This window comes from Ambystoma mexicanum, chromosome 12, assembly GCF_040938575.1.
Source record: "Ambystoma mexicanum isolate Mex_15411 chromosome 12, UKY_AmexF1_1, whole genome shotgun sequence".
NCBI classification, from domain to species: Eukaryota; Metazoa; Chordata; class Amphibia; order Caudata; family Ambystomatidae; genus Ambystoma; species Ambystoma mexicanum.
In genome coordinates, this window is record NC_090936.1 from 522,172,344 (window position 1) to 522,195,025 (window position 22,682).

General features: G+C 45.8%; 1 protein-coding gene across 1 annotated transcript in view; it reads left to right on the forward strand.

The window, feature by feature from the left end:
- KDM7A (lysine demethylase 7A) overlaps nt 1-22,682 on the forward strand; it is a 529,021-nt gene that overhangs the window by 450,748 nt on the left and 55,591 nt on the right. Inside the window, exon 13 of the mRNA XM_069628822.1 lies at nt 9,076-9,197. Within this exon, the coding sequence (XP_069484923.1) occupies nt 9,076-9,197 (122 nt within the window). The remainder of the gene's footprint in view (nt 1-9,075; nt 9,198-22,682) is intronic.

Below are 22,682 nucleotides of genomic sequence, written 5' to 3' on the forward strand. Positions count from 1 at the left end.
TCCCTAGCGGGCAGAATTGGTATTCTGAAAATGGTCGTGCTCCCCCAGCTTCTGTGCCAGTTCCTTAATATCCCCCTGTGGCCCGGTAATGACTTTTTCCAAACGTTTAATTGCACAGTCAACACTTTTCTCTGGCGCGGTCCGCCTTAAACTGGACACGTTGTCTGCTCCCAGGTCCGGGCGTGGCTTTGGGCCCCCTATTTCAGATACTATTGGTTGGTAGCCCAAGCGCAATACGCTTCATACTGGTTTAACCGGTTAAACTCTTCCCCCACATGTCAGGCTTGAGCGGCTTGCGGTTGAATATTGAGATAGTCGCTCCTTGGTTCTCTCTCCCCAGTTTGTCGACTTGGATCCCCTTGACCCCATAGGCTCTACATCTCTGGCCGTATATAAAATATGGAGACTGGTCGGGGTTCCCCAACACTTATGGTAGCCGTCCCCTGTGGAACCTCCTACCAGAGGATCCCACCATCCCTCCGGCTGTAATGCTTCATTGGCCAGATACTGGCTTCGAAACCCTCCAAGATGTTTTTGACCAAGGTAATTTCATTGAATGGCATGATCTGCCGGCCTCCCTATGCAGGAAATCATCCGTGTGGCTCTTAATATTCTGGTCTTCGCCGCTCCCTCAAGAAAAAAAAACCCAGACTTTCCTGTAGTCCCCCCGGATGACCCTATACTCGCCGAAATCCTTGCTACCACAACCCACAGAGGAGAGGTTTCCAGACTATACACTCTATTACAGTCCAAAACTATCCCCCCTTTTAACAAACAAGTGTTCTTGGAGAGAGGATTTGGGCACTGAAATAACTGATCAAGTTTGGAAGATGTGCTCTCGGATTCATGACATATAGTTTAAATTGGATTAGCTTGAAGCAGGAGGTAAAGTCCTTCACTGGTTCCACTACACCTCAGACTACATCATATGTCAAATGACCCCCCGACCCCCCCCACCCCTAGATGTGAATTGGAGGATGCTAAATATTTGCACACAATATGGTCTTGTCCCTGCATCTCCCAGTTTTTTGGGGGGGGGGGGGTCTGCTCTACTGTATCCGACATTCTAGATTATGCTATCGCCCCATCCCAGCTAAAATGCCTCTTTCAAGATCTCCTCGGCTGAGATTCCAGGAAACTGGCAGGACTATGTATGCTCCTTGCGGTGAGCTGCATCTTGCTGTGCTGGCTCACACCTGGGTCTCCCACACACTCAATGGCTCCACGCTGTTACTTGGGCCTCGGACATTGAGGAGATCTGGGCAGAGCAGCAGCCACTTGTTTCAAGACCCAGAAATATCTGTTCCCCATTTCGGTCCTATATTGCCTACCTAACGTCTGACACTGATGATAATCATTGGAGTCCTTCCTTCCTCTCCCCCAGGGCTGATTTAATAGGTGTGTTTATTCCTGCAGGTTGTGTGTCGACTTTGACCGTTGCTCTGTTGCTGGTCCCCAAGTTGATTTGTATTGTCATATGCACTTGTGTACGTACTGAAGATCTAACTGCCGTATTTTGTATATTCCTCTCTTTCGTTGTATTGTCAAGCTCAATAAATAAAATTTTAAAAAAAATTGAGCAAAGTCTAGGGAAGCTGAGGCACTTCTTGAAGGTAAGTAAAAAGTCTTGCACAATGTTATAGAGAGCTTGTTGAAAAAACAAATCGCTGTTGGGCCACAAGCTGGGAGGCTTGTGAAGGGTAAGGCAGGCTGCAAGCAACTCTGCAACAGGCAGCAAATGCAAGTCTCAACTGAGAGCAAGCAAGCTGCACAACAAGAGGTAAGTACCCCTTAGTTTACAGTACTTTAGGCTTGAAGAAATTGCTTCCAGCTGGCTTCTGTTCCAGTTGTGGCCTGGCAGATCCTGTTGTTCCTGGGCCTCAGTCGTGGGGACAAGAGAGATGACGTCTGAGGATTTCCTGCACTACGATTCGAAGGTCGGCGGTAGCAATGGGCAAAGTTCAGATCAGCGACACTTTGCGGTTTCAGCTTCTCGCGAATAGCACCACCGCGGTTCTTGGATACCTTGTGGGCTTACCTTGCTTCTGCGGTCCAGCACTCTGTTGAGGTTAGCTCAGGCTTGGTTAGTCCTGCTCTGAGGGAGTCGAGAGGATCTTCCTGGAGCTCGGTGTTAGGGAGAATTCTCAAAATATGCTAATTCCTCTCTACCTTAGAGACCCCCAGCTCTTCTGCTGGACTTTGGGACTCAGTACTTTTTAATTCTGCTTGTTTTCTGTGTTTATTTTCTTTGATTATGGGGTTTTAAGATAACTCCATAGGCATCTTTTCATGTGCACCCTCAGTACAGTGACGTAGGAATGTCTTTTTAGACTTCCCAAAGGTTTAAATTCCTTCTCTGGAATAAACTACTGTTTCCCAGAGATTGTAAGGTTAAATTGACTTTACTAGTCTTTTTAAATTCCTAGACCCAGCACACACCATCTTCCTATAGAGTGCTGTAGGGGTTACCTAGTATCCCCTGTATCTGAAATACTCATGTAGCAGTCAAATGCTACTCTTTTCTATCGAAATGGCTGGTGGCAGTGGTTTTACAACGAACTACCATGATTTTTCCCTACCTCGAACACTGGTCGTTAAAAATCGCGGGAGCTATGTTTTCCTAGATGGCGCCTTAAGCCCCTTTTGTTTAAACAGATCCCGGTCTTCTTTTTTCGCCATTTCTTTTTGGAAAGTTCCTTCTAGCGTTTGTCTCTGCGCGCCAAACTAAGTTTGGCCCCTTTGTTTCTATGTCTTGGCGGGCTTCAGGACTGAAGACCGCCTCTGGCATCTGAGTATCTGGGGTGGGCAGGAAGTGAGGGAGGTGCCCGAAACTCCCTGTGCTTAGTCTCCTAGGAGACCCAAATGCACTCTGTCGTGATTGGCTGGCTGACTGTTTGGCAAGGACAGCCACCCTGCTGGGTGAGTGGGAGCTAGGCTGGTATGAATGGGAGAAAATTGTTTAAAAGGCGAGTCTCTTGGACTGGAAAGCAGAGTCGACCACTGGAACGAAAGAATCGAAGATGAAGAGGACGGCTACTGCAACTCCTGGACCGTTGGTTTGCCCGGTGAAGCCCTGCTCTAGGTCCGAATTGCCAAGCTCACCTCGACAGAAAAGCCCCTTCAAGGACCTTTTGAGTTGGTGGGACCAATCAACTTGTAAGCCACCTAGATACCATTCGCGGAGCCGTTTGGGATTAACCAGGGGGAAGGACACCAGCTTGCGTGCTTCATGAACAGCTACTCGGACTGAATTGACTTCATTTTGTCCGCATTTTCCGATGATCCTGTGCAGGGCAGGAGTCCCCCAATGTCCTCCCTCTTGTCCCCACGACTGAGGCTCAGGAACAATGAGATCTGCAGGAACTGCCAGGAACCAACGCCTTCAGCTGCATCTTTTGCTTCATATTAAGCTACTGTGCCAACCCGATTGAGAGAATGCTTCTCTCACAGTGAAAGTTCGTGGAACTTTCCCAACTTGCAGGCCTAATTGGCTCGTGACCAACATATGATTATTTTTCGTACAAACTATTTCTGAGAACTTTGACAAAGACTTTACAGTTTACTTCAAGAACTTCTTTCCTATCCAAGACACTAGTCCATTGACTTTGGCCTAGGCCTATTGAACTGAATCGAGCCCTCTAGTGAACTATAACTATTTCCACTGCCTAAGAAAGTATTTGTGATCTATTCTGCTAACTTGTGCCTTTTTACTCCCATTGAAAGTAACTGAAATGCCATTTTGCTCCTATTTCTTGGGAGCCTAATTTGTTCCGAAACGTATTGGTTTGCTATTGAATGTGTTTGTGTATAATATTAAGTTGCCTCCTTCTAGTGAATGTTTTCTAAATGATTGTGTAATAAATTAATAAGTGTTTTACCAAGAAACCTTGAGAGCAAGTGTGTACCTCAACCACTGATTGTAAAACCTCTGTGTAACCTCTTGTACTGCTCACATTCCCTCGTGAGATAAGCCTGGCTGCTCAGCTCGCTACCACAAAACTGTGTAGTACAGACTTATACCAAAGGTTGGTTTTGCTTACACCTGTGGTCCTAATTGTATGTGGTGGTCCCAGAGGGTACTGCATGCAATTCTGCCTAACACTCTGGTCTGACTTAAAAACAATGCACTTGATTCTGGTGTTCCTGTCCCCTGGCACTCGGTTCCTGCAGCAGCAATGGAAGTACAACCAGCAGGGAGAGGGTTTCCAGTTAAGTTAGTCTTGGGGTTGATTGGTCCCACTAACCCAAGGGAAGAAGTCGTCCTTGGCAGAGCTTCTCTAGTTGAGGCGGATTCGGAGCTTCAGCAATGCAACAGGGCTTCACCGGACAAACCAACGGTCCAGGAGTTGCAGCAATCGTCTCTTCCAAGTTCTTCTTCGGAGTCCCTCATCCAGTGGTCGACTCTGCCTTCCAAGCAAAAAGCCTCGCCTTTGATGCAGGTTTCTCCCATTTATTTGCAGCCTCGCCGTCACTCCTACAGCAGGGTGGCTGTCCTCGAAGGACAGCCAGCTGATCAATCACCTTTGGGTGCATTCCTGTAACCAAGGGGATTAAGTACAGGGAGTTTCAGGCACCTCCCTTGCTTCCTGCCCTGCCAGACACGCTGGAGCCAGAGACAGGCTTCAGCAGTGAACCCCACCAAAGACAAAACAAACGAAGGGACCAAACCTGGTTTGACAGTCAGAGTAAATCTCAAGATGGACTTTTCCAGCAAGAAATGGCGAAAAAAAGATGACCAGGGCCATTTTGACAAAATGGGCACCCACGGGTGCTATACTGCAGCTGCAATTACAGCCCTCGGTAAAAACACACAATGGTAGGAAAAAGTAAACCACTGCCACCAGCAATTAACTGTAGAAAGGCTAACATAAACATGTCAAATGAGAAACTAGACAAAGGGGGATACCAAGTAACCCTTCCAGCACCCTATTGTAAGAGACTGCATCAAACGCCCCTGTCTGTAAAATGCTGAGGGAGATTGCAGAGGAGTATGTGCTGGAACTGTATAAAAGGCGAGGCTTCTGGAGTGAAAAGCAAGTCGACCACTGGAAACCGTAGTAACCAAAGAAGACAACTAGAGACGCCTGCAGACCCTTTGCAAAGCTGTGAAGCGACCACTGCTGTCCTGACCCTGTTTTCTAGGTGACAGAGGAGCTCCGAAGAGGACTCCTTCTATTTGGTTGGTGGGAACAACCAGTCGTTAGGCAAGATTGTATGTAGTAACCATGTGGGAGACTGCACCAGCCTTGTCCTCTTGGCAATAGGGAACCTGCAACCTTTGGTATAGGCCTGTACTTTACAAGTTGGTAGAGTGACTGAGCAGCCAGGCCTATCTCAAGAGGGGTCAATGTGAGCTGTAGAGGCGTAACATTGAGATCCACAGTGACAGTTATTCAAATAACACTTAATGCTTTTTATTAAAAAAACCCACCGGGCTATGGCCGCCAACAGCACATCACTGCTCTCTTGCATTTTTCCAACTTCCTCCCACTAACTCCTCTCTCTTCCTCTTTCAGAGCCGCCAGAGGACCACTCCGGTGGTGATAGTGCGCAGTACAAATGTCCTTTAATATTAACATAAAAATAATTATTAATTTAAGTCCGTTTTAAAATAAGCCTTCTTTAGAATGGGCAAGTTGCAACAATAAAATATACTTCAAAAATACACTCCTTCAGTTTCAATTAAGTAGATACCCTTTTGGGATGTCACACACACACACACTTCCTACACCTTGAGGCGACTTCAATTGTTCGGGCACTGTAGAAATTGATCTATCACTTTTATACTTCAATGCACTACTGAGGTTGTGGAAAAAGGGAAAGGTTAGGGATGGAAACAAAGGTTAACACGTTTCTCCAAACAGGTAAGCACTTAACAATCCCCAATGAAATATAGGTTAACCCTTTCCGAGCTATACAAGTAACTTATGTATGACTTTTTGAGGGACAGATGAACGCAAAGTCAGAGGGTAAGAAGTGTTTGCAGGGAGGCAGGACAGCCAATGTCAATTGAACAAAGCCTATGGGAGCTGAGGCACTACTTGAAGATGGCACAAAAGTCTTGCACATTGTTTTTTGTAGAAAAGAATCGCTGTTGGGCCACAAGCTTGGAGGCTTGTGAAAAGCAAAGATGCAAGCAACTCTGCAAAGGGCAGCAAATGCAAGTCTCCAGTGAGAGCAAGCAAGCTACACACAACAAGAGGCAAGTACCCCTAGTTAGACAGTGCCTTAGTTATGAAGAAAATTGATCCATCTTGGTTCTGTCCCTGTTGCAGTCCTGCAGATCCTGTGTTCCTGGGCCTCAGTGATGGGGACAAGAGGGAGGACGTCTGGGGACTCCCGCACTGCCATTTGAAGGTCGGCAGCAGCAATGAACTTACTCCAGATCAGCGGCACTTCGCGGTTTCAGCTACCGGCAAATAGCACCACTGCGGTTCTTGGAAACCGTGTGGGCTCCCCTTGCTTCTGGGGTGCAGAACTCTGTTGAGATGGCTCAGGCTTGGGTCGTCCTGCTTTGAGGGAGTCCTTAGGATCATCCTGGCGCTCGGGTCCGGCTTAAAGACGATGCACTCGTTCCTGGTGTCCCTGTCCCCTGGCACTTGGTTCCAGCCGCAGCAAAGAAGTACAGCCTGCAGTGAGAGGGATTCCAGTCAAGCTCATCTTGGGGTCAGTTGGTCCCACCAACCCAAGGTAAAAGGTTGTCCGTTCCAGGCGCTTCTAGTCGATTCGAAAATTGGAACGGCAGCAGGGCTTCACCGGGCAAACCATCGGTCCAGGAGGGTGCAGCAAGCTTCTCTTCCAGTTTCTTCTTCGGTTCCTTCGTCCAGTGGTCGACTCTGCCTTCCTTGCTAAAGACCTCATCTTTTATGCAGGTTTCTCCCATTCATTCGCAGCCTAGCTTTCACTCACACAGCAGGGAGACTGTCCTCCAAGGACAGCCAGCCAATCACCTTTGGGTGCATTCCTGTAACCAAGGAGACTAAGCACAAGGAGTTTCGGGAACCTCCCTCGCTTCCTGCCCTGCCAGACACGCTGGAGCCAGAGGCGGGCTTCACCTGTGAATCCTGCCAAAGACAAAACAAACAAAGGGACCAAACCTTGTTTGGCGCGCAGAGTAAATCTCAAGATGAACATCACAAACAAGAAATGGCAAAAGACTACCGGGCCATTTTGACCAAATGGGCACCCATGGGTGCAATACTGCAGCTGAGGATTCAGCCTGCGGTAAAAACGGACAATGGTAGGAAAATTATACCACTGCCACCAGCCATTAATTGTAGTCGGGGTAACATAGAAAATGTTACATGAGAAGGTAGACACAGGGCATACAGCACTCCACATAAGCTGGTGTGTGCTGGGTCTACAAAGAGAAAAAGGTAAGTAAAGTCAATTTCACTTCACTACTCTTGGAAACAGTAGTTTATGCAAGAGAAGGTATTTAAACCTTAACAGAAATCCAAAGGACTTCTCTGTGACACTGCACTGAAGGTGCTGTGTGTCACAATACAAAGAGATGCCTATGGTGTTTGTCAGATTCCAAAACTAAAAGAAACGGAGTCCAAATCAGATAAAAACACATGAGGGAGTAAGAAAAAGGCCTCACTCACTCCAGAATCAAAATTAAAAGTCCAGCAAAAGATCTGGGGGTCTCCAAGGTAGAAGGAAATTAAAACCGAAATGAGAATTCTCCCTAACACCAGTCCCAAGACAAACTTTTAAACGAGTCATCTCCCAAGATCCTAGGAACTTCCAGAAGTGCGGAACCCCGATACCAGGAGGCCTGCTGCCCATTTCCAGTGCATCGGCGTGGAAAGGCTGATTATTTGCTGAACCCATAAGGACACTTGCCCAGACTCCAAGATCAGAGTGTGGGACTACAGAAAGTGAAGAAGATTGACCGGGCGATCCATGTCCTTTGTTGGTGCTGCAGAAAAGGCGCCAAAACTGCGAAATGATGCAAGACTTTCTCCTGAGAGATCCCATCCACATTGTCCTGCCTTCAGTCACCAGACCAAGTAATCCTGAGGTCGGGTCCGAGCTGCCACATCGTGGAGCATCCAGCACAAACATTTTCTTCTAACCTAAGGTACTATAGGGAAAAAGGTATTGCTCAATTGATTCAGAGAAGTCGCTGCAGAGTGTCGTAGTGCATGTAGAAGTGTCCAGGGCAACCCCCTCTTACCTTCAACCCAAGCCTCTGCTTGTGTCCCCTTCTTGAGTCCATTTTAAGGTCTCCCTTGTTAGTTGTTAACTTGCTGCTTCAATAACTCTAGGCACTGGAACAAATCCACAGGCACTCTTCATAATTTGCTGTTTGTCAAGACTTCAAGTCCTCAGCGAACTGCCTTTAGCAAGGGTCATGTTTTTGGACTTAAGACTTACTAGGCAAAGAAACCGTCTCCAGAACCTTTAAATAAGCTTATGTTGCACTAACTAACCATTTCCCTTCCTTTAAGTGACTTTGCTAAATGTGTTTGCAGAGTAAATGTACTACCGTATAAACCGTTGAAAACTGCATGTGTGCAATAACAGATAATACGATAACATTGTCTCTTCCCTTTCTAGCGTTGCTACAAATGTAACCGCGAAGGAACACAAAAGTGAATGTGCCCTTTGAAGTGTATTATCAAGTAATACTAAGTGTTGTAGTATAAACGTCAGAAGTTCTTAAGGTGGTTCTGGTGTAAATATAATAAATGTATACTTTTTATATAACTATATATGTGTAAGTGCTTCTTTGTTGTGCCGGTCTAGCTAGGATTCAGTGTACTTGCCCAAAGCTCACATCTTCCTCTGAAGATGAGCCTGATTGCCATGCCACTCTACCAAGGTCCTGAGTTAGTGCAGACTGATACTAAGAGCTTGGGATCTACAAACCACTGGGATAGCTTACTAAAGTCTTACTTTATGAAAACTCCCCTAACAAAGGTAGCATTCCGGATGTTATGCTGTGGTTATCTCTCATTGTGCAGCTGTGTATGAAACTTGTTTGGAATATCCTAATTATTTTGGTTGCAGTACACACAAACCAGTATTATGTTAACTGTGGTAACAGTTTTCTTATTGATTTTATAGGACTCGGTGAGCTTAAGACTGGCTGGAAAGTGTAACAAGCCCCTACTACCTTCTACTGTGCCTGAGCTGAGGTCGCAAGATAATGACCTTCGTTTGCTTTTGTCCAATGGAAAAATAATCCGGTTTGTAGAATATTTCATTGCTGATTCATTTTGAAGTTCAGTGAATGGTTGTTTTCATTTGTTTTTATTTAATTTGCTTTTTGCCTGTAAACATCTGAAAATGGTTCAGAAGAAAGTCTTAAACTGTGGCTCGGAGTCCCCTGTCATTGTTGCTCTTTTGCGGTTCAAGGATGCTACAGAGATTTTTGCACAAATGGTTAGGGCTGTGTAACTATCTAACCTTAATTGTAAAATGGTGTCACCCAAAAGGAAAGACCAGAGACTCTGATTATAGACCTAGAGTAGTCTGGCTTAACTTTAGGTTATAGGATGGCAAGCAGTGAGGTACAATTATTCCCAGTAGTCGCCACACCAGACTACACTGGTATACTGAATAATATATACTTGTATTACAAGGTCTCACACAAATATCATCTATTAGAGGAAAATAAGTACCCGGGTAACACATCATAAAATAGAGCAACTTGAGTAGTTCTAAAAAAAGTTAATGGTCAGTTAGCATTATACCACGTGGCAGACTAAAGGAGTTCAGAGTAGACCCATATACAATAAAGCCCTACCTCATGATCTTCAGAACTCAAGGTGCTACAACAAATTTAGTATCTGGTTTCCTACTATACTCTAGGAAGGAATAATTCATATGCTATAGATTGAACACAGCACAGTTGTGAAACTCATAGTAGGAAAACGGGGGTAAACAATTTTCAACAAAGCAATGAGGGCTACTGAAGCCAAAGGTATGTTTTAGACTCACTTGCTAGTCCCACAAGGGTATTTTCTGCTCCACAGAAGAAAACCTATAGAGCAAGTAAGTGCCCTAGAATGTCATTTGTAGGAGTTCTTATAGAAAGGGCTCCGTTGGAAAAGTATGTTGCGTAACATACCAATTCAAGGACAAATGGACAGGTACTCGTGTTAATTGGTCTTGGAATGTCTGTTCCAGTGATGTGAAACAACCCTGTAAGTATTAATCTTCTTTTACAGGGTGAGATGTAGGATCCAGTTGTTGGGATGGGTTTCCAAAATCCGCACTGGATGGAGGATTTTGGGAGGACACCCTATTATGGTGAGCAGCGAAGACACACTGAGATGTTAGCCAACCCCAATCAAGCTAAGGTAGCAGAGCAGCAGGACTTAGTCACAGGAAGGGGTCTGAGGGTGGTTTAGGGCTACAATGAGTGCTTACATAGCAATACTGTTAAGATGGATTTCTAGAATCTGTCTTGGTGGACTGTCAGTCATTTTTATGAAGTTCTACCACACTTCATCAAAACCATTCAACTGAGACAGTACAAAATTCCACTTTTAGTAGAAGGCTGTACCACCTGAGTTCATGGTAACGTAAGCAGAGCAGCCAGGCTTATTTTAGGAGGGAGAGAGGGCTGTAAACTGGTACAAAGAATCTAGAACACCCAAATGAATCAATAGAAATGCAGACCACCAGAAGTATTATACAAAATAAAGGTTAATTTTAAATACAGTTAGGCCAAGTTAAGTCTTGGGGTAAGTACTGGTCAAAGTCATAAACACATTATAAAACACAATGCTTGAAGGTACACAGACCAAAGCATATAACCTTATTTGGAACACCCAACAGTAGTTCCAGGGAAGTCAAACCTTTTTAAACACATTCAGTATAGGACACACCTATTGTTGGGGAGTAAAACAAATGGTTACTTTCAGATTACATTCAGTAATACCAGGGTAGTAGACCCGAACAGTTGTACCGTGATGCTCACCAAGAAATCACATAATAAGTTAACTGGACAATATACATTTTGTGAATAGTGGAACACTTTCTAGGTACGGTAAAAACCTAGAACCACTTTTGTGATATACTAGGTGAGTAAAACCTAAGGATGTAATATTCAATTACAGGTGCTTTTGAGATCAATGGAACACAGATTGAGATAGGCATTCACTCTTGTAACTTAGTTTAGGATGGTGCACAGCTAAACCAAGGTAAGTAACACCATATACATTTTCAAGGAGCGATCAGCAACTTGAGGCAGGTATAAACCTAAGACTGTTTTTGTGTTTCTAAAACTGACCAGGGAAAGCAAAACCCAGTGGTACTCTTTATAAATGACTCAAGGTTATTCTAGGTAGATAGAACCTAATGCAGACTTATTCTGGACAGGCTAGCGGCAAGTCGGGGGAAGCAAGACCCAGTTGAGGAACACAAGCACTTATATTCTAACAGGAATAGTGAAGTGAAACCAACAGCATTACATTTGGCAAGAGGCACAACCAAATCACAGGTGAGTAATATACCCTTACATCTACTTTCTGTTAGAATGGTAAAACAGTTTCTAAGGAAAGAAAGATGTTGCATATACTTTTCAGAATGGCACAACCTTTCTAAGGTAAGTAACGTTTGTAACTGTCACTCTGAGGTACAGTTACCAACCAACTTAATTTGCAAGTAACAAACTTTTAAACACTTCTCTTTTCTAGGCAAAAGGCCCAATCCTTTTAAAGTCTTTCCCTTATTCTTGGAGCATGAGTGTTCTCAATGGCAGAAGGGGGGTCACTAGGGTCTGGTGTCCAACAGACCGTGTCAGGATAGCTTCGTATGTAGCAAAAGACAGAGTTCGTAAGGAAGACTGTTCAAACAGGTGAGTATTTTACTTTACAGTTAGTTGAGGGTCCAGGCAGGGGCTTCACAGAAGACACCCTAGGGGGATTCCAGCAGTGGTCCTGGGTGAACTGGACGAGAGGACTCACAATCACAGAAAACACCCCAAAACTACACATGAATCACAAGAGACTAAAGGTAAGTAAATACCCAAGCCAGCACAGTAGAAGATTTTGCAGCAGGACGACTTGAGGCTCTGCAGCCAAAAACCTGGTTGGTGGATTCCTTGTTTTAGTGACTGAAAATAGGACCTTGGAGGGGATTTTGCAGCATGGATCAACGGGGAAGGCTCTAGGCAAGGTTTTCCTCCTTGCCTATGGCTTTGGCTCCGGTGCCTTTTTCAGGAGCACAGAAGAAGACAGAATATCGCTGGTCGGATTCTAGCTCTTACAAAGGTCCAGCACTCTGGTGAGGGGACTTTTCGGACTTGAGTCATGCAATGTTTAAACGAGATTCAGAAGACCTTGCATAGCACAATGGCTCGAGGACCCAGTGTATTGGGGTATTGCAACCCCGCAAGGTCGCAGAACCGCGTGGGTTGGCTCAAAATGCAAGCTGTCTTGAGCCTACTGGGTGTCACCAGGCTCTGGGTCGGGCCATCGTTTTCAGAGTCCACAGGTCGATTGGAAGGAAGGGATACAGCAGGCTCAGTTTACACCGCAGACTCTGCGGTCGCTGGAAATAGTCTCTGCCGCTTTTCATTCATCCTCTTCGGTTTTGGTCCCAGTGGTCGACTTGTCTTCAACTTCCAGGTTCGGAGTATTTAACAGGAACTACAGCACAACTTCTGCATTCTCTCCTTGCATTTTACAACAAGAGGTGATCTGCTTGTCCAATCAGGACAGCCATCCCCCCCACTTGGATTTGTCCCCATTCAGGTGAGAAGGAAGACAAAGGGCGGTGGAGTTTTGGATTCGTCCCTCGCTTCCTGCCTTTACAGGCAGACTGGAGACCTGGCCGGGGAGTCCAGGGAACCCCTGCCGAAGATAAAAATTGCACATAGGAAGAAGAAAGGACACAAAACACTAAAATGGCGAAAAAACAAGACGGGGGCCATTTTGGTAAAATGAGCACCCTTCGGTCCCTTTACTGGGACAATATTTCCTAGTACTTTGAAGGACATGTCCGTTTCCCCAAACAAATTGGCAAAAGCCGGTGTAGTGAAGCTGAGGGCTTCACTGCAATAGAATCCAGGTCAGATTAAAAAATAAAAGCAAAAGGTTTGGAGATACATAAAAATGGAGGGAAATCTTTCCCAGCAATTGGTAAAGGTCCCACATGTAGACAGTGGACTTGGGAGAGTCCCTGTATAGACTTTACGGTTTAAAAAAAAGAAATATGCTGCTATCTTTGTTAGGACAGTTTTTCTGAAGTGCAACTAAGGGTTCAGTAAAACAATACAACTGAGACAGTACAAAACATCACTCTTAGTATAATGCTGTACCACCAGAGTATATGGCAGCATAGACTGGGCAGCCAGGCTCATCTTGGGAGGGGAGAGAGGGCTGTAGAAAGGTACAAAGAACTTGTAGTACACCAAGGGTTCAACTGAAGCACTGACAACGAGGAGTATTATAAGAAAATAAAGCTTTATTATAAATATAAGTTAGGCCAAGCTAAATCTTGGCGGTTGGGGGATAAGCACTTGGTGTTAACTAAGAATTGATGCAGTCACACTGGGTGAGACTACACAGCACTTATCTGCATTAGGCAAAGTTTGTATGCAGTACCCTCTGGGAACACTACAAATAACTCAGACTATAGGTATAGGAAACCCAGCCTTTGGTATAAGCTTGTACTACACAGTTTTGGTAGCATGTTGAGCAGCCAGGCTCCTCTCAAGAGGGGTCAATGTGAGCTGTAGTGGAGTTAAACAGATATTTACAGTTAAAAGTATTCAAATAAACTCTTAATCTAAGGTTTCTTGAATAAACAATTATTAATTTATCACTCAGTTAGAATAAGCCTTCTTCAAAAGGGAGCAATATAATAGTAACACTCAAATACACTTCATGAAATACACACTCCTAATATCTCTAAATCAGTAGATTCCCTTTTGGGATAGCCCACAGACACTACCTACACCCTCAGGTGACTTCAATTGCTAGGGTGCTGGGGACATTAATATATCACTGTTGCATTTAGGATCGTATAGTAATAAGTCAAAGGAAAAGATTAACTAGAACATACAGGAGACCACAAATATTCTTAAGCAGGCAAATAGTTTTGGATCCCTCCAGAAAAAGTCATTCAGTACAAAAGGCTAGGCCAAAGTCAATGGGCAAAATTCTTATATAGGATGAAGCACTTCTGGTAGGTAAATGGAAAAGTCTTTGCAGAATGTTTCGGAAGTCTTTGAAGAAAAGAAGAATCAAATGTAGGGCCACAAGCTGATTAGACTTGCGAGTAGTAGATGCAAGCAAATATACAGCAAGAGGTACATTCTCTCAGACTTTGTACAGTACCTTTTAAAATGAAGAAAAGATGCAGTGGATGACTCCTGTTCCTGTGCAGCTCTGTAGATCTCACTGTTCCTGGGCCTCCGTCGTGGGGACAAGAGGGAGAACGTCGGGGAACTCCTGCAATGCACTGGAATGGTCAAAACTCGCAACCAGCAACTTCACTTTCAGTGGCTGTTCGGTGTTTCAGCTCCTCGTGTCTACCGCAAATAGCAACACTGCGATTCCTGGCTGTCTAGATGGACTTTCCTTGCTTTTGGGGTCCCGCACTCTGTTGAGGGGGGCTCAGGCTCGGTCAGTCCTGCTTCCTGGGAGTCCAGAGAATCTTCCTGGAGCTCTAAGCCAGCTTAAAAGCAACGCACAGAATCTTGTGTTCCTCTCCCTGGCTATATGGTTTCCAGCAGCAACTCTGCGGAAATTCAACCAGCTCCGAGATGGATGTCCAGGTAGCTTACTTGGGAGTTGATTGGTCCCACCAACTCGAGGGGAGAAGTTGTCCTTGCAGGGGCTCCTCTGTCGATGCGAACTTGGCATTTTGGCACTGCAGCAGGGATTCACCGGCCAAACCAACGGCCCAGGAGTTGCAGCAGGCGTCCTTTTAAAGCTCTTCTTTGGTTCCTTCGTCCAGTCGTCGACTCTGCCTTCCAAGCCAAAAGACTTGCCTTTTATTCAGTTCTCTCCCATCCATTCCAGCCTAGCTGTCATAGTCACCCAGCAGGGTGACTGTCCTTGCCAGACAGCCAGCCAATCACCACAGAGTGAATTTGGGTCTCCTAAGAGAGTAAGTACAGGGCGCTTTGGGCACCTCCCTCACTTCTTGCCTACCCCAGACACCCTGGAGGCAGAGCCAGGCTTCACTCGTGAATCCCGCCAAAGGCAAAGCGAACAATGGGACCAAACCTGGTTTGGTGCGCAGAGTAAATCTCAAGAAGGATCTTTCCACAAAGAAATGGCGAAAAAAAGTAGACCGGGCCATTTTGACAAAAATGGCACCCTTGGGTGCTTTACTGCAGCTGCGAATGTAGCCCGTGGTAAATGCACACCATGGTAGTTAAAACAAAACCACTGCCTCCAGCATTCTGTGAGGAAAGGGTAACGTATAAAATAATACTTGACAAGCTAGGCAAAGGGAAAACTAGGTAACCCCTCCAGCACCCTATTATAAGATAGCTTGTGCTGGGTCTAGAAAGTTACAAATGTAAGCAAAGTCAATTTCACAGTACTGCTCTTGGAAACAGTAGTTTAACCAAGAGAAGGTATTTAAACCTTTGGGAAATCAAAGTCTTCCCTGGGCCATTGCACTGATGGTACTGTGTGGCCCAATGTAAAAGATGATGCCTATGGAGTTTGTCAGTCTCCACAATCAAAAGAAACGCAGTGTACAAAATCACATTAAAATACTTGGGAGAGTGGGGGGAAAGGGTCTCTCTCCAGGTTTAAAAAATTAATTCCTCAAAATCCAGCAAAGTTGCTGGGGTTCTCTAAGGTGGAGGCAATTGGCACATTTCTGAGAACTATCCCTAACAATCTGCTTGGTATTAGGTAACCCACCTTTTGGTATAGGTCTGTACTACACAAGTTGGTAGTGTGATCTCAAGAGGGTTAAATGTGAGCTGTAGAGCTGTACAAATAAAATGTGTAAATACCAATAGCCAAGTAACACTTACACTCAAGGTTTCAGTTATAAATAGTTATTTAACATCAATTTTTAAATGAGAATTCTTTAAAAAGGCAATTTGTTGTAACAATGTAAATATACTTTAAAATTACTTTCCAGAATCAAAACAAGTTGGTGGATAATCTCTGGATATGCTTCTTACACAATTCCTACACCCCGAGGTGACTTAAATCACAAGGACAGGAATGGCATTTATATATCTCACTAGTATACTTTGCAGATTCTGAGGTTGCAGAAAGGAAAGGTTGGGGAAGGGAAAAGGTTAGTTTGTCAGTATATATGAGGACAACTCAATCTTCCAATGAAATCTAGATGAGCCTTTCCCAGTAGCAAGTCTACAACAAGCTACCACCTATGAGGGACAAACAGTATCAATGTCAATGGAATGGAAGTCTTCAGGGAGCCAGGACAGCCAAAGTCATCTGGGACATAGTCTATGGATCTGATGCACTTCTTAGATCAGTCTTGCACAGTGTTAGAGATTTTGTAGAAAAATCACGTGTAGGGTCGCAAGCTGTTGAGCCTGTGAGAAGAGAGTTGAAATCGACTCTGAATGGTAATCCACTGCAATTCCTAACTGAGAAGAGCGCGGCTAAAAGGCAATAAGGTAAGTACCCTAAGACTAAACAGTACCTCCTGGTTTTAATAAGAGTGGTCCAGCTGGATTCTGTCTTGCTAAAGCGGTGCAGACCCTTGTTCCTCAGCCTCAGCCGTGGGGACAAGAGGGAGGACGTCTGGAGGGCTCCTGTGGTGGTACTTGGGAGGTCGTCGTCGGCTACTGACTCTTTTTGGTTCAGCTGCACTTTGCGGTTTCAGCGCTTAGCAAACAGCACCGTAGTGGATCTTGGACACTGGTTGGACTCTTTGCTCCCTCAGACCTGCACTGTGGTGAGGGGACTCTGGATCTGGAAGTCCTGCTTCTGGATGGTACTTAGGAGTCGCCTGGAGCTACTAGCCAGATTCGTTCCGTGGTAGATGTTGCACTCGACTACAGACACTCGACCCCTGGCATTGGGCTCACAGCAACGAATAAGCACAGCCAGTCTGGGATGGTGGTCGAGTGGAGTTCGTCTCTTGGTTAGTTGGTCCCACTAACACAAGGGGAGAAGTTGTTCTGTCCGGAGCTTCTCTGTCGAGGTGAAAAGGGGGGGCTTCACCGGGCATATCAAAGGTCCAGGAGGTTGCAGCATGCTTCGTTCATGGTTTTTGTCTGTTTCTCCCAGTGGTCAACTCTGCCTGTAGTCCCAAACCCTCGCCTTTTAAGCAGGTTTCTCCATTCATGCACAGCCTACGCTGTCAATCACACAACAGGGTGGGTGTCCTGAAAGGCCAGCCAGCCAATCAGAACTAGATGCATTCAGGCATTCCTAGAGACAAAGGACAGGGGAGTTTTGGGACCCTCCCTCACATCCTGTCCTTCCAGACACACTGGAGCCAGAGGCCAGCTTCAGGGCTGAAGCCCGCCAAAGGCAAGACAAAGGGCTCACATCTGTCAATGCACAGAGCAAAACCCAAGAAACACCTCACAAACAGAAAATGGTAAAAAAAAAGACGACCAGGCCATTTTGATAAAATGGTCACCCATGGGTGCTGTACTGCAGATGAGGGTTCAGCCTGCGGTAGAAAAGCACAATGGTCGGAAAAAATAAACCACTGCCACCAGCCCTTTAAAGTAGTGAGGGTAACATAAAAATGTTACATGAGAGTCGGATCAGGAGCTACTAGGTAACCCACCCCCTGTAACCCCCCTACACTCCACGTACGTTTGTGTATGTTGGATCTACAAAGAGAAAAGGTAAGTTACTATTCTTGGGAACTGTAGTTCACACAAGAAAAGGTATTTAAACCTTATGAGAAATCGAAAGGATTTCTCTGTGACACTGCACTGAAGGTGCTGTGTGTCACCATACAAAAAACGGATGTCTATGGAGTTTGTCAGACTCCAAAAACAGTGACAACACAAAATCCAAATCAGGTAAAAACACATGTGTGCGAAAAATGTCTTGCTCACTCCTGGGTTAAGGGGTCAAATTAAAAAGTCCCAAGTCCAGCAAAAAGCTTGGGGGGGCGGGGTGGGGGGTTCTCGAAGGTGGGAGGAGTTTAGCACTAAAAATGAAGAATCTCCCAAACACTTGGTCATAGAATTATAAACACAATATAAAAAAGAAATTTCTTGTAGGTACACAGATCAAAGAATAAACCGTGGGAATTATAACAGTATTTCTACGCAAGTCAAACCTTCTCAAACACATGCCACACCTATTCATGGGGAGTAAAAACCATATGTACATTTATGATTAATTTCACTAGTGCAGTGACACTTGATTAAGGCATCCATTCGTAAGCTAAGCTGCAAGTATACTTTTCTGAATAGTGGCACACAAATTCAAGGAACAGTAGAAAACTATAGCCACATTTAGGATAACAGTTACACTAGGTTAGTAAGACCTTTTTGCTGTAATATACAATTACAGTTGCTTTTCAGCTCAGTGGAACACATACTGTTAAGCAAGAATTGATATAGTAACCCTGTGGAAGACTACACCACCATTGTCCTTTTGATATTGTGACTTAGCAGCCAGGCTTATCGAAAGAGGGGTAAATGTGAGGTGTGCTGTAGCACTGAAATCCACCAATACAAGTAGCCAAGTAACAGTTACACTCAAGGTTTTAGTTTAAATAGTTATTTATTTAACAGTAGTTTTTAAATAAGCCTTCTTTAAAAAGGGCGATACATGTAACAATCAAATATACTTTAAAATAATTTTCCAGAATCAACACAGCCTAGTAGATACTCTTTAGAGATGCTCCTTACACACTTCCTACACCCGGAGGTGACTTCACAAACTAGGACAGTAATGGTATTTATAGATCACTAGTACACTTTGTAAGTTCTGAGGTTTCGCAGAAAGGAAAGGTTAAAGGAAGGAAAAAACGTTAAACTCAGAGCATGTGAGCACTTTTAAATCTTCCAATGAAGTCTAGATAAACTTTCCCAGCGATAATGGTTATAAACCAAGTTATCATCTATGAAGGATAGTAAGAATAAGTCAAATGGACTACAAGAGTCTGCAGAGAGCCAGGACAGCCAAAGTCAATTGGAGCATAGTCTATGGAGCTGATGCACTTTTTAGATAGCAAAGGCTTGCACAGAGTTAGAGAGTTTGTTGTAGGAAAATCACTGTAAGGCCACAAGCTGTTATACTTGTGAAGGGTCGAGCTTGAATCGGCTCTCGCAAAGTAGCTACTGCAAGTCTCAACTTAGAAGAGCGAAGCTAAAGACACTGAGGTAAGTACCCCAAGTCAGAACAGTACCTTAGGTTAGAAGAAGAGTGGTCCAGCTGGCTTCTATCTGGTTGCAGCGATGCAGATCCTGGGCCTCACTCGTGGGGACAAGGGAGAACGTCTGGAGGACTCCTGCGCCAGCAATTCAGAAGTCTGCAACAGCTATGGGCTCTTTTCGGGTAAGCTGCACTTTGCAGTTTCAGCGTGCCGTAAACCGCACCACCGCAGATATTGGATACCGGTTGGGCTTCCTTCACTCCTTGAGTCCCGCACTTTGGTGAGGGGACTCGAGCTCTGGTCGCCCTGCTTCTGGAGGGACCTGGGGAGACTCCTGGAGCTTCTGGCCGGATCACCGATGTTGCACTTGGCTACGGATTTCTAGACCCCTGGCACTCGGTTCCTGCAGCAGCAAAGTAGTACAGCCAGTCAGGGAAGATGGTCAAGCGGAGTTCGTCTAGGGGTTAGTTGGTCCAACTAACCCAAAGGAAGAAATCATCTGTTCCAGAGCATCTCTTGTCGATTAGAAAAAAGCAATTCAAAGGTCCAGGAGAATGCAGCAAGCTTTGTTGACTGTTTCTTCGTTGGGTTCTTCCCAGTGGTCGACTCAGTCTTCAGTCACACAACTCTCGCCTTTTAAGCAGGTTTCTCCGGGGGCGGGAGTGTCTCTACGGTGGGAGGAATTGAGCACTAAAATGAAAATTCTCCCTTATGCAAACAAAGGTAAGCAAGAACTCTTTACACTAATTTAGGATTGCACCAAGCAGACCAAGGTCAGCTACACCTACATAATTCTTTTTTTAAGAATGACGCACAGCTATTCTAGGCAGGTAAAACCTATGGTTGTAATATGCTATTAGTTGCTTTTCAGGTCAGTGGGACACACACTAGGGTAAGCAGTATCGTTCTAACTTATTTTAGGATGACCTAAAGCAGACCAAGATAAGTGAAACACAAACTTTTTAAAGGAGCGATCAACAACTTAAAGGTAAGTATAAACCGACTGTTTTAGAGTATCTATATAAAACCGACCAGGAAAAGTAAAACCCAATGTTATACTTTAAGAATGAATCAGTTATTCCAGGCAGGTAAAACACAAGGCAGACTTAGTTTAGACAGGCTATACCGCAGGTCAGGGGAAGCAGGACCCAGTTGGTGAACATACACACTAATATTCTGGCAGAAATTAAGCCAACAGCATTACTTTTGGGAAGAGGCACAACCAATTCACAGGTGAGTAAAATAACATTGCATATGCTTTTCAGAATGGCCCAACACACATTCAAGGCAAGTAAGAACTTTTGTAACTACTTACTGAGTTAGTTACCAACCAACTCCTTTACAATTTTAAACATGTGTTCTCTTTTCTAGGCAACCAGCCCAATCATTAGTCTTTCCCTTATTCTTGGAGCATGAGTGTTCTCAGTGGCAGAAAGGGGGGGGGGGGTCACTAGGTCTCTAGTATCCAACAGACAGTTCAGAAAGGTACAGAAGTAGCAAAAGTCAGAGTTCCTAAATGGGTAAGTATTACACTTGGAGAGGTTGAAAGCTTCAGGGACTTCTGAGAAGACGCCCTAGGCGGATTCCATCAGTGGGCCAGGGTGAACTGGATGAGAGGACTCCTAATCACAAACACCCCAAAGCTTTATCGAAATCACACAGGCTTAAGGTAGGTAAATATCCCAGCCAACACAGTACCTCAGCAAGGAGGAAGAGTTGTAGCAGGGGAGTCGTCGGGATCTACAGCCAAAAACCCAGTCGATGGATTCCTAACCAGTGGAAAAGACCCCAGAAAAGAGGATGCTGTCCCTGAGTCGGAGACCGACCCCTCGGGACACAAAAAAGAGGTGCGGGGTAGGTGTGGGGCACTCCAGGGCACGGACAGTTCTTTTTGGGACGAGGACATGGTTTCCGTCCACATGGTCCATGAGAACACTGGAGACTAAAATGGAAACGTCGAAGGTGGTAGTCACCAGAGACTATCACAGGAGGCGACAACTGCTTGTGCACAGCAACACTTCCCCCGCCCCCGACAACTCCCAGAGACTTGTCACATGACATTCTTTCGAGACTCTGGTGTCGGAGATGCAGAAAAGGATGCAGGCAGCACCACCGGCCCTGGGCCCACTGCCGCCAAAAAAGAGGAAGTGGCCCCTATGCCTCCTTTCCAGTCACCATATGTGTCCCCCACACCACTGGGGGTACAGGGACGGACACTGACAACGGTGGCATCTCTCCGCCTCCAAGGGCTTCTCCTCATGGTAGCCTGTGCACCAGAGCTCTTCCCGCTCATGCCGGAGGAGATGGAGGAGGGCTTCCTTCATCAGCGCCGGGAGGCAAAAAAGGAAGACCATTCTGTCGATGCCCCTTCTGGACGATGTCTGGGATGAGGGCCTGGCGCTGCTGAAAATTCCTGCTTCAGCCCCCGTGAAAAGAGACCGGCTAGAGAAGAAATACCGGCCGCCGGATTATGCACCAAAGTGTCTGCAGCCATATCCATCACCAGGCTCGGTGGTCTCGGCGGGTGCGCAGAAGTCATCATCCAACCAGTCATCCTCAGCCTCCTTTCCCCCAGACAGCAAAGGAAGGAAGTGGGACGCTGTGGGTAGAAAGGTCATCTACTCAGCTGCTACAACGGTCAAAGCGGCTAACGCTTTAGCGATCCTGGCCAGGTACGATCGGGAGTTATGGTACAAGATGGCCCGGCTACTGGATTGCCTCCCCGAGGACAAACGGGTCGAGGCGGTGGAGATCCATTAGGCGGGCAAGGTGGCGTCGGATCACGCCATCACTGTGGCCCTGGACATTGTGGACACTGGGTTCCGCTAGATGGGAAATAGGGTTTGCCTCCATCACCGAGGACCACAAACTTGTTCGGGGACAGTCTTTTTTTGGAAAAGCTGTCGATGAATCGCTTCAGGCCATCAAGACTGACAGACGGCCCGTGTCATCGGGATACTGCAACAGCACCGTTCGCCCTTTAGTTCCTCAGGAGGGAAGTCGGACAGATCATCAAAGTTTCGGCTGAGGATCGTCCTCGTACCATCAACCCTCCCGTTCCACTATCCAGGAAGCATACAGGAGTCGTTCCAAGGCCTTCAGAGGTGGCTTCCGTCGTCATGTAGGCTCCCAGGGTGGTCCGCCGACTGCCAAGCAGGACTGAACTGGCCAAGACGTCGGGCCCACACCCCTGCACCCTGGTGGGAGGTCGGCTGGCAAACTTCGGCGGCACGTCGGAAAACATCTCCACCTATCGTTGGGTGCCGGACGCTCTCGCCCACGGACACAGAGTTTCAGCGAAGTATCCGCAGATACCACTGGTGGCCCGGCAAGAACACATCCCGCAGCTGCGGTTAGAGGTTCGAGCCATGTTACAAAAGGGGGCGATGGAGCTGGTTCCAAAGTGACTCTGGAGTTTACTCCGGATA